Here is a 15,664-nt window from a genome sequence, read left to right as displayed (position 1 = left end):
AAAATAATTAAATTATTAATAAATGTACTTAAATTATACATTTACATTAAATATATATTTAACAGATTATATATATATATCCTTACTATATATATTTATGTGTTAAAAATAAATATATCTTGTATAGGGGCTGGGTGCAGTGAGTCACATCTGTAATCCCAGCACTTTGGGGGACTGAGGCTGGCGGATCACAAGGTCAGGAGTTTGAGACCAGCCTGACCAACATGGAGAAACCCCGTCTCTACTAAAAATACAAAATTAGCTGGGCGTGGCGGCGCATGCCTGTAATCCCAGCTACTCGGGAAGCTGAGGCAGGAGAATCACTTGAACCCAGGAGATGCAGGTTGCAGTGAGCCGAGATCATGCCATTGCACTCCAGCCTGGGCAACAGGAGCAAAACTCTGTCTCAAAAAAAAAAAAGATAAATATATCTTGTATAAATACATATCATATATCATATACAGATAAATATTTATCTGTTAAATATATATTTATAAACATTTATTGTGAGAAAAGAAAGTACTTCATCAAAAAAATAGTCTATCGCCGGCTGGGCGCAGTGGCTCACGCCTGTAATCCCAGCATTTTGGGAGGCCAAGGCCTGCGGATCACGAGGTCAGGAGATCGAGACCATCCTGGCTAACACGATGAAACCCCGTCTCTGCTAAAAAATACAAAAAATTAGCCGGGCGTGGTGGCGGGCACCTGGGTGCCTGTAGTCCCAGCTACTCGGGGGGCTGAGGCAGGAGAATGGTTTGAACCCAGGAGGCGGAGCTTGCAGTGAGGTGAGATTGCGCCACTGCACTCCAGCCTGGGTGAAAGAGCGAGACTCTGTCTCAAAAAAAAAAAAAAAAAAAAAATAGTCCATTGCCTAAGAATAATATCCTATTCCTCATTTCTCCTCTTTACACATTACACACCCCACTAACTGTGTGTTCTAGATTCACGCATCTCTGTACCTATGCATATGCTGTTCTCTCTGTCTGAAATGTCTTTCCTCTTCCCCCTCATCTGTCAGATTCCAAAAGTCCTTCTGACTGGGCTCAGATGTGATTCTTCCCGGAGACCTTCTCCCAATCTTCCCCAAGTCGCAGTCGTCTCTTCACACTGGCTTCTCTTTCGTTCTACTTTTCATAGACTGTACATTGTATGGTTACTTATCCATTGTATTTCTGATAGACCCAGTAGATGATACCATTCTGAATCATCAGGGCTGTTTTTGCTTCTCTTGATAGTTATTGCACGTATCTTCTACCCCTTTGTCTCACTTAAAGCAAGTGAGCCAAGGTTTTTGCTTGTAATGCTCTTGCTCTTATTTTCATTTCTTAGACAAATATGAACTTCAGTCTTATAGAATATGAGAGCTGAAAAGTGATTCTTTAGTTTAAATATGAGAAAATGGAGACCCAGAGATACAAATAAGACACGTAGTATGTTTGAGTTTTTCACTGCTAGAATTCCTATGTCCTGTTCTCACGAGGGGGCAGCTTGGGCTTGACCGAGCAGGAGCTTCATGGTCCCACACGTAGTATGACATGTGACCTCTGCACATTGTTTACAGTTCCTAAACTGTGATTTCTTTTTCTGTGAAATAGTTATAATAGTAAGTGGCTACCAAGTAGAAAGTGGTCATGGGGGGGGGGGGGTGAAGGTTAAACACAATAACGGACACACAGAACTTACACAGGGCATTTTATGCCAAGCTATATTGAATATCTATACCCCTCTACCTGCCCGTCAATGTCATGAATATTGACAATTCACTCTAGACCCTGCTAGAAGAATCCAAAGAAATTGACAGTGAGCTGGAAGCAATGACTGAGAAATTACAGTACCTCACTAGCGTGTACTGTACAGAAAAAATGTCTCAGCAAGTGGCAGAACTGGGACGGGAGACTGAGGAGTTGCGACAGATTATCAAAATTCGTTTGCAGAACCTCCAAGATGCAGCTAAGGTAAAAAAAGAAAAAAAAAAAGAAACAGAAAAAAATGTCTATCATTAAAAGAAAATGGCAATGCCACTATGGAAATAGTGCTCACCTGTGATGTGGTTTCTTGACTGTGATGTTATTCTTCCCCTATGACTTTGAACTTCAAGTACAATACATTGATATTGACTCTCTAGGATATGAAAAAATTTGAAGCAGAGTTGAAAAAGTTACAAGCTGCCTTGGAGCAAGCCCAGGCAACACTGACTTCTCCAGAAGTTGGACGTCTCAGTCTCAAGGAGCAGCTCTCTCATCGGCAGGTAAGCCAAACTAACTTGGAGTAAATAGGGACAGGGACCTATATTTTTAAAAGAGGATAGTAAGGAAAAATGCCTCCTAAACTCAACACTGTTTTATTTTTTTTAATTTATTTTTAAATAGAGACAGGGTATCCCTATGTTGGCCAGGCTGGTCTCGAACTCCTGAGCTCATGTGGTCCACCCGCCTCAGCCTCTCAAAGTGCTGGGGTTACAGACGTGAACCACTGTGTCCAGCCCCTAAACTCAACACTGTTTTAAACATTTTTTTTTTGCAAAATGTTTATAACTTGCAACGTAACTATAATTTAGTAAGTGCCTTTTGCTTATGAAATAAATGATTTAAATATTAAATTTTTGAACTATGAAATTGCATTTTCAGCATTTGTTGTCTGAGATGGAGTCACTGAAGCCGAAGGTGCAAGCAGTGCAGCTCTGCCAGAGTGCCCTCCGGATCCCCGAGGATGTGGTTGCCAGCTTACCTCTCTGTCATGCTGCTCTGCGGCTGCAGGAAGAGGCCAGCCGGCTGCAGCACACCGCCATCCAGCAGTGTAACATCATGCAGGCAGGTGCAGGGTACCCACACCAGTAGAGCAATTGCTGATGAATCATGGGCTTCTTTTCTTAGCATTGTGTGGGCTCAGCCATCAAAACACATCCAGGGTGTTGAATCTGACAGGCTGTTGTGGTTTTATAAAATTAGGAGATTAAAATGCTGTTATTTGGTTCACCCACAAAAGCCTGGGGAATGCTATATAAAAAATATCCTTGGTGAAAATTATCTTTTAGTGATATTTTAAAATAAATAACTTGTAAAGATTAATCTTGTATGCAATTACATGTTTTTATCTCTTATTATTCACCTGAGAATCATCTACAAACTGATAATACAGGTTTACTGTTATCTTGTGTTACAGAGTTTTTTTTCATATTTCAGCTTATTAAAGCATTAAATCCATTTTCTTTTGAGTGCCTAAAAAATGCACTCAAGTATTATTCTTAGTCTCTTTGCCTAGTAAGAGAAAATCATTTACCAGGAAGAAATGACAGTGTTTACCTTATGTCTCCCTTCAACTAATAATTCTTGCTTTATCCAAAAATTGTCTCAATAGCATCTCACTAAAATCACTAGTGGCTCATTTGGTCAAGTACCCTTTCCTCCCTGTTATCTTGTAATTTGTTGGACAGAAAATTCCTGAGGCTAAAAGTCATTCATACTTCATATGTGTAAATACTTTTGTTTGGTAGAGATGGGGGTGTCACCATGTTGCCCAGGCTGTATTGAACTCCTGGGCTCACATGATCCAGCCACCTTGGCCTCCGAAAGTGCTGAGATTACAGGCTTGAGCCACTGCGCCCAGCCCATAATTCGTATTTTTATTCCCTACCGTAGCACTTAGATAAGTGTCTTACCTATATATTCAGTATTTGTTAGATGGAAAAATGAAATAATGTTTCCCACACTGTTTCACCCTTTCTGACCATCATGTTCCATCTTCAGGATGATATCAGTAGGGAAAAGAGAGAGAAAGAATCCTAACCACTTAACTATTTTGATTCCATCAATAATTTTGCTACAATATTTTAGAGAGAAAGTTCTGAAATATCTAAGTAAAGTGAGGAATTCAAACCATCTAGGAATTTTACCCATCATTTCTTTATTCCCTACCTGTACAGGTAAATAGGAGTTAAACTACAGAATCACTTACCTAGTTATTGGTAGAGAAAAAAACTATCTTTCTGTTTTTTTTTTTTTTCAAAGGAGGCTGTGGTGCAGTATGAACAATATGAGCAAGAAATGAAACATCTCCAGCAACTGATAGAAGGAGCTCACAGAGAGATTGAGGATAAACCTGTTGCCACCAGTAACATACAGGAGCTGCAGGCTCAGATTTCTCGGCATGAGGTGAGAGGAATGTAGGCGAAATACCGAGGGCAGGAAACTGGCTTGATTAGAGTATATGTTTGGTTTCTAGAGAATGGAAGAGAACAGTTTCTCCTGTCCTGCACCTAATGTGTTCAACTCTTGAGAGGCCTCTTTGGCTATCTAAGCATTGTGAGTGCCATTTTTGTTGATTCAGTAACACGTGCGTTCCCCTTGATTCCATAACCTCTCTACACATTGTTCGCATTATATCCTTTGGGACCCACTGATTATCATCTCCTGCACCCAGAATTCTCACAGTTAATACACTAAAACACAGTCCATACCCTGTTTTTAATGCCTACAAGAAACAGCAACGCTTAAAGCTTTGCTGCATTGATCGCTGTCTTGGTGGCTCACTCCTGTAATCCCAGCACTTTGGGAGGCCAAGATGGGTGGATCATGAGGTCAGGAGATGGAGACCATCCTGGACAACATGGTGAAACCCCGTCTCTACTAAAAATACAAAAATTAGCTGGGTGTGGTGGCATGCGCCTGTAATCCCAGCTACTTCGGAGGTTGAGGCAGGAGAAGCACTTGAACCCAGGATGCAGAGGTTGCAGTGAGCCAAGATCGCGCCACTGCACTCCAACCTGGCGACAGAGTGAGACTCAGTCTCAAACAAACAAACAAACAAGACTTAATATTTTAAACATTTTCTTCTTTGACATATTAGTCATTTCAGTTCCTCTCCCCAAAATCAGAGGATGGTCCAGGTTGTTTACTTTGCTAATTTTCAGATTGGGCCAGCTAACATGTGCCTCGTTTTCAAATGTTCTTTCCTTGTTCCTTTGGCATCATTATGACCTTAGGACTTGACCACTCCTTGTGCAGTCCCTGTCCCAGACATCATAGTCCTTGAGTGATTGAGCTTAGCAGGGAATTTCCTTTCCTGACCTGTCAATTCCGTATAGGTCAAATTCACTCTTTCCCTTGGGGGCTGGTTCATAGCACTGTGAATTTTGGTAAATAACTGGGAGAAGGGTGTCTTATTTTTTCCGTACTAAGGATAGAGTATATGGAGTATATCCTTCCATATGCTCTATTTTAACTTTGTCATGAGAAAAACGAACAATTTTTCCAAACCACTCACATTGAGATTCTCAAAAGATTCAAAGTATTGCTTTGTAAGGATGAAAAATCTCACCCTCTTCTCCAAATGCAATTAATTATTTAATTTCTTGATACAAACATTAATAATTTTCATTTATATATGACTTACAAAATCATTTAAATATCCCATCTACATTTACTCCTACAACTGTAGACATCATCTATGTTAATGATTTTTCTTACACAATTGTTAAATGAAAATGTTATGTAGATTTTTGAAACCACTGTTTACGTAGGTCTATATGTTAGACTATATATTACATATTTATTTTGAAACTATTTTTAATCCCATCTAGGAAGATCCAAAATTTTGTTGTAACAACTCTTCTATCATGGTACAGATATTTTAAAAATCTTTTCTCGAGTAATAATTGTTATTACTACTAAACTTTTTTGTTGTACGGTTTTTCTTCCCCAAGAAACTTGTGCTTTTTTTTTTTTTTTTTTTTTTTGAGACACGTCTTGCTGTATCATGCAAGCTAGAGTGCAGTGGCAAGATCATGGCTCACAGTGGGATCATGGCTTATTGCAGTCTCTACCTACTGGGTTCAGGCAGTCCTCCCACCTCAGCCTCCAAGTATTTGGGACTACGAGCATGTACCACTACCTCAGGCTAGTTTTTGCATTTTTTTTTTTGTGGAGTAGAGACAGGGTTTCGCCATGTTACCCAGGTTGGTCTCAAACTCCTGGGCTCAAGTGATATGCCTGCCTCAGCCTCCCAAAGTGCTAGAATAAAAGATATGAGTCACCATGCCCAGCCAGCTTTATGTTTTTTAAAGCAACTTACAAAATTTTACATCACTTTTTTATACCAACTCTATGAGAAGTATTTATTTGTTTATTTATATTTATTTATTTATTTATTTTTTAGATGGAGTCTCGCTCTGTTGCCCAGGCTGGAGTGCAGTGGTGCAATCTTGGCTCACTGCAACTTCCACCTCCTGGGTTCAGGCGATTCTCCTGCCTCAGCCTCCCGAGTAGCTGGGATTACAGGCGCACACCACCATGCCCTGATAATTTTTGTATTTTTAGTAGAGACGGGGTTTCACCATGTTGGCCAGGCTGGCATTGAACTCCTGACCTCAAGTGATCCATCTACCTTGGCCTCCCAAAGTGTTGGGATTACAGGAGTGAGCCACCATGACTGGCTGGGGTAAGGATTTTTTAAAAATCATCTTTATTTTACTGACAAAAAAACTGAACTTAGAAAAAAGTGACTTCCTGAGCTCCCAAATCTAGTAACTGATTGAAATTGGACTCAATCTCAGTATCTTTGTCTCCAAATTCCGTGATTTTTCTTCCACTGTAACAGAAACTATCTGGGCTACTTAATTAAACAAAAGAGAATAATGAAGTCCCAGGAAAATAAATGAGTCCCCCAAGGTCACAGAGTGAACTCAGCTCAGTCAGCAGTGGACTATGTCTTCCTGACTCTTTGTCCAGTGAGCTGTTTATTTTGTCACATTTTCTTCCACAGTTCTGAACATCCATGTTATGTTTGTTAGTTTTAAACCAACTGTGACTTAGAACACATTTTCATGTAAAAAATGATGCAGTCCTGTGTGAGCTTCATTGTATGTATAAAACAAACACAGGAAGGAAAGTGCTGAGTGGAGAAAGCTTAACTGATGATAACATACAAATTGGGAAGAGGGTTTCTGCCTGTATTTTCTGTCTTGTTTTAATTGAATTTCAATCTTATGGTGAATCTAGTTTTCTTACAAATAACTTTAAAAATAACTGATCATTTATTTACGCCTAAGGAATTCAAACTTTTAAAAATAATTTTTCGGTCAGGTGCGGTGGCTCACACTTGTAATCCCAGTACTTTTCGGAGGCCAAGGCGGGCAGATCACAAGGTCAGGAGTTTGAGACCAGCCTGGCCAATATGGTGAAACCCCGTCTCTACTAAAAATACAAAAATTAGCCTGGGTGGTGACGGGTGTCTGTAGTCTCAGCTACTCGGGAGGCTGAGACAGGAGAATCGCTTGAACCTGGGAGGTGGAGGTTGCAGTGAGCCAAGATTGTGTCACTGCACTCCAGCCTGGGCAAGAGAGAGAGACTCTGTCTCAAAAAATAATAATAATAATACTTTTTCAAAAGTTGCATTTAATTTGAAAAAAATCATCCTGCCACTTTTAAATCATAGGAGAGGATACGCACACCTCTTTTCTTTCCACCTGATGCGGAAAGCCTGCTCATGAATACCAGAGACTGGCCACAGAGGGCCGCTTGTCTTCTAGTGGCCACTCTACCTGAAATTCCTACCTTTATAAACATTTTCAGAAATTTTATAAAGAGAATGGGTAACATTAAACCAAGTGTTCCATTTTATTTTAGAGGATTTGACCACAGCTTGAATAACCAACCCTCAAAGGTAATGAGATTACAAGAGGTTTACACTTACAGAAGCAAGTCGTAGAGTACTATTTCTCAGTGGAAGTCACGTGCATTGGAGTCACATGGGCTAATTATGAAGTGCAGACTGTCATACACCTGGTAAATCAGAACCTTTGGAAGTGGTGACCAGAGTTGCATTTTTTAAAGAAACAATCCAAATGAGTTTTGTACACAATAAGGTTGAGAATTGCAGCTTAAGAAATGGTCACTTGCTGTCAGTGTGGGCACATCTTTGCAGGATACTGTAGCAGGGAGCTGTGCCCAGCCATGTGATTACAAAGGGTGGAAGGCCTAATACTAACTCTGTCTACTTCATAAAGATTCCTCAGGTTGCCGGGCACGGTGGCTCACGCCTGTAATCTCAGCACTTTGGGAGGCCAAGGCAGGCAAATCACTTGAGATCAGGAGTTCGAGACCAGCTTGGCCAACATGTCCCTACTAAAAATACAAAAATTAGCTGGGCATGGTGGCGCGTGCCTATAATTCCAGCTACTTGGGAGGCTGAGGCAAGAGAATGGCTTGAACCCCGGAGATGGAGGTTGCAGTGAGCCGAGATTGCGCCACTGCACTCCAGCCTGGGTGACAGAGCGAGACTCCATCTCAAAAATAAAATAAAATAAAATAATAAAAAAGATTCCTTAAAGTTTTGTATAATGGCAAACCATTGTGCGAAAGCTTGGTGACTTGAAATTCAAGGAGTCCAGTAATCTGCTAGAGCTCTTTTCTAGTATTAACTAGTTGCAGTAAATGTCATTTATTGAGTACCCACGTGCTAGCCACTAGACGAGATATAGTAAATAGCTATTCAATCACTGTTTTTAAAAATCCTATTAGGTTTAATTAACTGCATCCCCAGAGGTAAAGAAGCAATGATTTCTACTTTTTAAATCCTTGTTTTAAAAATTCCTATACTATTAGGAGTCAAGAAGACTGCCTGCTGGCTGAGTTCTGCTGGACTGTTTTTTGCTCCACTCGGCTTCAGTTGGGCAGGAAGAAACAAACAAAACAACAATAATAACAAAATGTGTGTGTGTGTGTGTGTGCGTGTGCACACGTGTGTTTTGCATACAGTCAGCCCTCCGTATCCATAGGTTCTGCATCCATGAATTCAACCAAGCATGGATAGAAAATATTTGAGGAGCAAAAAGGATGGTTGCATCTCTGCATGTTGATCTTCTTTTCTTGTCATTATTCCCTAAATTGTACAGTATAACACCTATTTATAATGCATAGCATCTACATTGTATTAGGTATTATTAGTAATCTAGAGATGATTTAAAGTATTTGGGAAGATGTGCATAGGTTATATGCAAATACTATGCCATTTTACATCAGAAACTGGAATATCTGTGAATTTTGTATCTAAGAGGGTTCCTAGAACCAATGCCCCTCAGTTACTGAGGGATGACTATGTGTACATATGTGTGTGTGCATGTGTATATGTGTGTGTATATATATGAATGTATGTGTATGTATGTACACAATTATGTTAAAGACATTACAATTTAATATTTTTGTCACAAAATGTGTTCTTTTTTTTTTTTTGAGACAGAGTCTCACTCTGTTGCCCAGGCTGGAGTACAGTGGCACAATCTTGGCTCACTGCAACCTCCATCTCCCGGGTTCAAGCAATTTCTGGCTAATTTTTGTATTTTTAGTAGAGACAGGGTTTCACCATGTTGGCCAGGCTGGTCTTGAACTCCTGATCTCAAGTGATGCCCTTGTCTCACCCTCACAAAGTGCTAGGATTACAGGCATGAGCCACTGCACCCAGCCCACAAAATGTGTTCTATGCGCACAATAAATGACAGCCTCTGAAACAAAGAAGCCAAATAAAAAAAAAAAAAGAATTTAAATAGTTTTGTACTTTTAGGAATCATGTTTTGAAATATGTATTTTCATTTTTTAAAGATGCAATAAAGTATGATTTTAATATTTGATACTCAAAATATTTAAGCAAGAAAGTAAAACTTTAATATTTTAGAATTACCATACTCCTAAAATGAATCTATAGTTACCTTTTTAAGGGTTATGTGCTATCCAGAATATATTTCCAATAAGCTCTTAGTAAAATATTTAAAACCTCTATCTCTCATAATATATTTTTTCATTCTTGTCTGCTCAAAAGCAAAAACAAAAACAAAAAAACAATTATTTTTTCAAAAGCAAATGAAATTAAAAGACACTAAATCCGAATTGCACTTCAAGTTTAAAGTTCTAGTTAAAGCCTCAGCAACATTTGAGACATGATGAAGTGAGCAAGAAAAAATTTGATGAATATACAAAATTTTTTTGAGGGGTCAATCTGCATTAAAAATTAGGATTTCCATATGCAATATCTAGCCTATCTAAAAAAAATTCTTAGAGACATAGGAACAGACAGGCTATTGACTATGTGACCCTATGTAAAATAAATGACTGTCATCTCTGTTGAATGTACTCAGTAGGGTAAGAGCTGAGCCTTGCATTTTTTTTGGTGTGGTTTTAGCCATCACATGACCTAATTTCCATGGCATGAACCATCTGGTAAATTTCAGATGCTTTCTGCTTTTTAAGAAAGTTGTCAGTTCCTAATGTTGCGGAAGTTCATGATTCCATATGGGGCCTCTCGCGATTAGAAACCACTCATTCGGCCTCATCCCCTCATTTCTCCTTTTGTACCGACGCGGGGACGCGGGCTCGGGCACTTTGGCTGTGCCTGCGCCGCGCCGCGCAGCCTGCGGTCTGGCTCGGTAGCGAGATGCAGGAGGACTCGCCGCCTCCACATCCTGCCTCCCGGGCCCGCGCGGCTCTGCGCGCTCATTGGCTCGCCCTGCAGGAAGATGAACGCTACTACTTCTGTTTCCTTTTGATGCTGCTCTGACACCCCGGTGGGGGAAATGTTTCCTCAGGAGCTGGCGCAGAAAATTAAGGGCTACCAGGAGCAGATCGCTTCTTTGAATTCCAAGTGCAAGATGCTGACGATGAAAGCCAAGCACGCCACCATGCTGCTGACGGTGACCGAAGTCGAGGGGCTGGCGGAAGGGACAGAGGACCTGGATGGGGAGCTCCTCCCCACGCCTTCGGCCCACCCCTCTGTGGTCATGGTAAGGATCCAGTGGGTCCCCGCGGCTTTGCTCTTTGACTGGAGCCTGGCGAGTGGCTCCATGTTCCCTCTCCGTGGCTGATTTCAGGGACCAGCCTTCGATCTTGCAGATTCAGAGGGAGGAACAGTTTCCTTAACTCTCTTTGACTACCGTTGGGCCGGGCCAATCTTTGACACTGTAAACAATGACAGTTAAAATGAAACTATGTGCTCGAGACAGCTGAATTACTTAACATGTCAGAGGTCTACCCTGTATTTGTTTATAATTTCGCAATAATACTGAGAGGCTCTGAGCTTTAAACAATAATTTACTTGCACAGTGTTTTAGTTGTCTGGGGGATGGGAAATTCATGGCATATATATTTAGTTGTGGTCTCCACGCTAACTAGCTAACTACATATGTGCATGTACTCTACTGTATAAATGTGTAATACAATTTAGAAGAACAGCTATTGTTAGAAAAATATGAAAACAGACCGTCTAAAGCTTGGCTTTGGATTAAAATAAATCAACTTTGTTATTTTCTATTCTGCACCACTATTTTCCTATACACTTGCCATCTAAAATGCATTGAGTATTTCGGTGACTATAATGTTTCCCAGTGCTGTGTGTTTTCCCTTATATGTGCTGTGCCTCAGGTAATGAGTAACCATACCTGAGCCCATTTGGCAATACAGTACTTTGGGTGCATTTATCTCCCTACCATATTTGAAACTTGAGATGTCCACAAAAGACCAAGCTTTATTTCACAGACCTTTTCTCATTTGTATGATTCGTGATTTTTCCAGTTATTTATAAAGCCACAAACTCTCCAAAGAAAGGAAAATAATGAAGTATTTAATCAACAACAAAACTTCAATGTCATATGCACCCCCATCCCTGATTGTTTTACAAATGATTACTAGCATCATATTCTCTTGAAGACAGAACTTTTAAATACTAACACAGGATTAATATGTGAATTTGGGTCCCAGTACTTTTAACCTTAGTTTTATAATTAACTCTGTTTTGGCCTGTGCCTGAACAGGACTTATGTTAACATAGCTAATTGATTTTCATGTCCTTTGGGTTACATTTTACGTGGCAGATGACTGCAGGTCGCTGTCACACTTTGCTGTCACCAGTCACTGAGGAGTCTGGGGAGGAGGGAACCAACAGTGAGATTTCCTCTCCACCTGCCTGTCGCTCCCCTTCACCTGTGGCTAATACAGATGCTTCTGTTAACCAGGTACCTCCTACTTGGCATTCCTCTAGCAATAATCTCTGGGCAGATGCAGGACTCCATTCTCTGTTTCCATTAGATCGTGGGTATGAATCTCAGACTTCGTTGCATTTGGTTCCAGGGACACACTATTAGGTGTTATAGTTGCACAAACTATGATTGTCATGTGTCTCAGTATGTCATCTCCTCTCCTGGGCTACAGAAAATGGGATGAACAAAAATTAGGTCATGGGAATGATAGCCCAGAAGGCTCTGTTTTGAGACATTATGGCCTTAGTTTCCAGCAATCATGTGGAATGGGGTTCTGCATCCAACAGAAAATAAAAGATGTGTGTCACCATTGTAAAATAACATGATTCGATGGCTTTATAACATGCATTGAAAATAGTGCTGGCATTTACCAGCTCAGATTTTGAAGACAGGAAACTTCTATTTATTATGTCAGACTTCTTCTTTATTTGCAACTTGTGTACCAATGTAAGGAATGTCTGCCATATTTATACTAGAATGCCTACTAGATTTGAGTGTTTAACTTATCTTTCAATAATCTTAAATTTTATTTTCTATAAAATGGGGAAAATAAAATAACCATTTAGTTATAAGAAGCCTTTTACCATGTATTAAATGTAGATAATACTAAATTAAATGTCAAAAAGCTTTTATGTCAAATATTAGATAGAAATCAAAAAGATGCCTTTATAGTAACCAAAGACTTTTAATGCATGTTAAGTAATACTTTATTTTTTAGTGAAGACAACTAAAAAATGTAAACTATCCTATGAAATTACGTTTTTTCAAAGAAGTTGATATGTATTATTAAGGGAGAAGCATTAAACAGAGCAAATGTTTTATAACTTGTATTATAATTCAATTATATTACTTTTATTTTAAAGCAGAAGCATTCAGACTGTCATAGGATTTCTGTGATAAAGAGAATCCCCCCTCATTAAAAAAAAAAAAAAGGAACGTCAAGGTGATGAAACCTTTAGTTAATACACTTACACTGTTCTCTTGGTAAAAATCAGGATAGCTCTAGGGAAATTATCAACTCATCCATTTGTCAAGTACATTCTGACACCTGCTCAGTGTGAAACCTTGTGTTGGTTCCTGAGGATGCAGCTGAGAAGGAGTCAGCATGGCCCTACCTGCAAGGCCCTGACAGTCTAGAGAGAAAGGCAGACATGGGACAGATAATAACAATGTGATCAGAGGAAACTAAAAACAGCAACATAAAAGGAGAAGTTCAGGGAGCCGTGGGGAATTTGGGAAAGTGTTCTTCAAATTCTCATTTTAAAATATGTATTACTCATTCTTTGATGATTTGTCCTTCCCTATGGTTACAGATGTTATTACAGAAATTAAGCTATAGTCGGCTGATTATTATATAGAAAAAATTATTCTATTTAATATGGTTTAGGTTCTCAAATTTTTCAAACTGAATAATAAATACTTATTTGAGACTTTGTGGAAAGAATATACCTTTTCTAAAACTGTAAATCTCCATGCTACTTCTTGTAAAGTGTCGAAGGATACATGAAAGTGCCCTAAAAATGATGAAACATGCAAATATTTCTATTATTAATTCTTGACATTAACCACAAAGCTTCATCAGGTCCTAAAACTCAGTGAGATTAGGCTTTGTTTTAATTCTTCCCCCCTCCCCTAGTCACAGGAAAACATCAATTAAATTGCATTGTTAATCTAAAATACTTACATGTGATGCTGCAGAGCAGGGGAAAATGCCTTTACTTAGGTTAAGACACACAGCTTTACTCTGAGGGAGCTGTTAAAAAGGAAATGTATTATGCTTGGTGTTCATCGAACAAATCAACCCCATCATTACGGCCACATGTTATTTTTGTATAGTAATGTCAGTTAGAAGACAATGAAAAAATATGACACCATGACCGGTGATGCACTGGATTTATAAAATTGTCTCTTGAAACTGAGGAGGACATGTAGGATCCCCTTAAGTTTCAGTTTTCAGATTAAAAACCCTGAGTTTTGTGCACAGAATGTGTACAGCTGTTTCAGGGAGCAGCCAAATAGAACTGCTTTATAAAATCACAGTTGTTAAAAAAAAAAAAAAAGGTTTTGTGCCTGCTGTTCCTGCAAGGAGATCTCCGTTATATAACTACCTGGTCCCACTCACAGTGTATTCTGTCTCTGACAGTAGCTATTAGCTAAAATGTAATAACAGTTTAGCTTACTTGAAGGTAGAAATACCGAGGCATTCCTAGATTTTGCTGCAGGCTTCTTGATACCCCTCAGAAGCGAGCCAAGGCTTAGACTCTGCAGAAGAGTTGAGGGAGGAATACATTTGAAAAGAGGGAGCAAGAGTGTAATGGGAAAATCGTTGGCCTTCAAGTTAAAAGCTCACACTGAGTTGCAGCTCTTTCTCCTCTAAGCTGAGTGCACCTGGGAAGTCCCTTGATACCCTCATTTGTAAGTGAGAAGCAATACTACTTAATTCACAGCATTGTGAAAATGAAATGTGACATGAATCGTGAAAGTGCTTTTTAAACTAGAAAATACTGATCAAATAGTAGCTACAGTTGTCCAAATTTATTTCCTTAGGAATCTACTCATAAGTCTTATAACTTAGGCACATAAGCAATGAGAAACGTATTTGTAACAGTGACTCCTCACTACATCAAGTATTGACTTTAGTAGTTATTCATAGTACTGAGTGATTTATTTTAATTGAATTTATGTATGTACCTCAAATAAATAGAAATTATTCATCTATAAAAGGTGACATATTTTCAAATCCTTTTAAGAAACCAGGAGTTGTCATTCGTATCTGTAGGCATGAGCCATGTGTACACACACACACACACACACACAGAGGGAGACTGCCAGAAAAAAATTATTTGTAATAAATTTATTTTATTCTAGCTCTTTTGGGAGCCTTCTGTATTTATAATAGAGTATCTAATGTAAAATGTTTACACCATTTAAAGGCATTCCTGCTTTTCCTTATGGACAGTAATAGTATTACTTTACATGTATATAAAATAATAGAATTTATATAAGTGCATTTACAAGCATGATTTATTATGAACATATAGTCCTGCCTGTTATTTGCCAAACACTCCACAACGTGCTCAGGATGAAGACGAAAAGCAGTGACCCAGACAGCCCTTAGGGAGCTTACAGTGTGTGTGAGGACAGGCAAATGCTTACAAGAGAAGGTGGCAGGTAGTGTGGCCGAGGGCAGTACAGTGTTGTGGGAAGGCCTAGAGAAAGCACCTAAACTGGCTGGAGTCAGGCAGAGGTCAAGGATGGCCCCCTTTAGTTTTAAGGGAGGAGCACAGTTAGGCAGTTGGAGTGCAGTTGGGTCATGTGAGATGAAGATTTTCAGGCAGAAGAAACCACCTGTTGGAAGCTGTGGAGGCGGGAAGCAAAATGGCCCATCCAGGCAACTGCAAATAGTTTCAGTGTAATTGGAGAAACACTGGAGGAGGAGGAGAGGGGGAAATGAGACTGAGAGGGATATGGGAACCACATCATGGAGGCCCTGAATGCCACAGGAAGGAATTTCAGCTTCCTCCAGAAGCTAATATTTAACCACTGAGGGAATTTAATGAGAAGCTGAGTACAGAACTGATACTTCTGGATCAATGTGGACAGGAGAATAGAAGTGTGCAAATTCAGAGCCAGGGGAGCTGTTAG

At 39.5% G+C, this 15,664-nt stretch overlaps 1 protein-coding gene across 21 annotated transcripts in view; it reads left to right on the top strand.

The window, feature by feature from the left end:
* SYNE1 (spectrin repeat containing nuclear envelope protein 1) overlaps window positions 1–15,664 on the top strand; it is a 519,329-nt gene that overhangs the window by 329,123 nt on the left and 174,542 nt on the right. For 17 of the 21 annotated variants that reach the window (XM_055114235.2, XM_055114240.2, XM_034963099.3 and 14 more), the window contains 6 exons: window positions 1,770–1,955; window positions 2,126–2,248; window positions 2,628–2,810; window positions 4,008–4,151; window positions 10,574–10,768; window positions 11,855–11,995. In XM_055114235.2, coding sequence (XP_054970210.2) covers window positions 1,770–1,955; window positions 2,126–2,248; window positions 2,628–2,810; window positions 4,008–4,151; window positions 10,574–10,768; window positions 11,855–11,995 — 972 coding nt within the window. Of the gene's footprint in view, window positions 1–1,769; window positions 1,956–2,125; window positions 2,249–2,627; window positions 2,811–4,007; window positions 4,152–10,439; window positions 10,769–11,854; window positions 11,996–15,664 lie in introns of those variants that run through there. The other 4 variants (XM_055114243.2, XM_055114241.2, XM_055114244.2 and 1 more) reach the window with 2 other exon arrangements.

Source organism: Pan paniscus, chromosome 5, assembly GCF_029289425.2.
Source record: "Pan paniscus chromosome 5, NHGRI_mPanPan1-v2.0_pri, whole genome shotgun sequence".
In the NCBI taxonomy this organism is placed as follows: domain Eukaryota; kingdom Metazoa; phylum Chordata; class Mammalia; order Primates; family Hominidae; genus Pan; species Pan paniscus.
The sequence above is the reverse complement of the archived record's forward strand: the minus strand, read 5'-3'. Positions and strand labels throughout refer to the sequence as shown.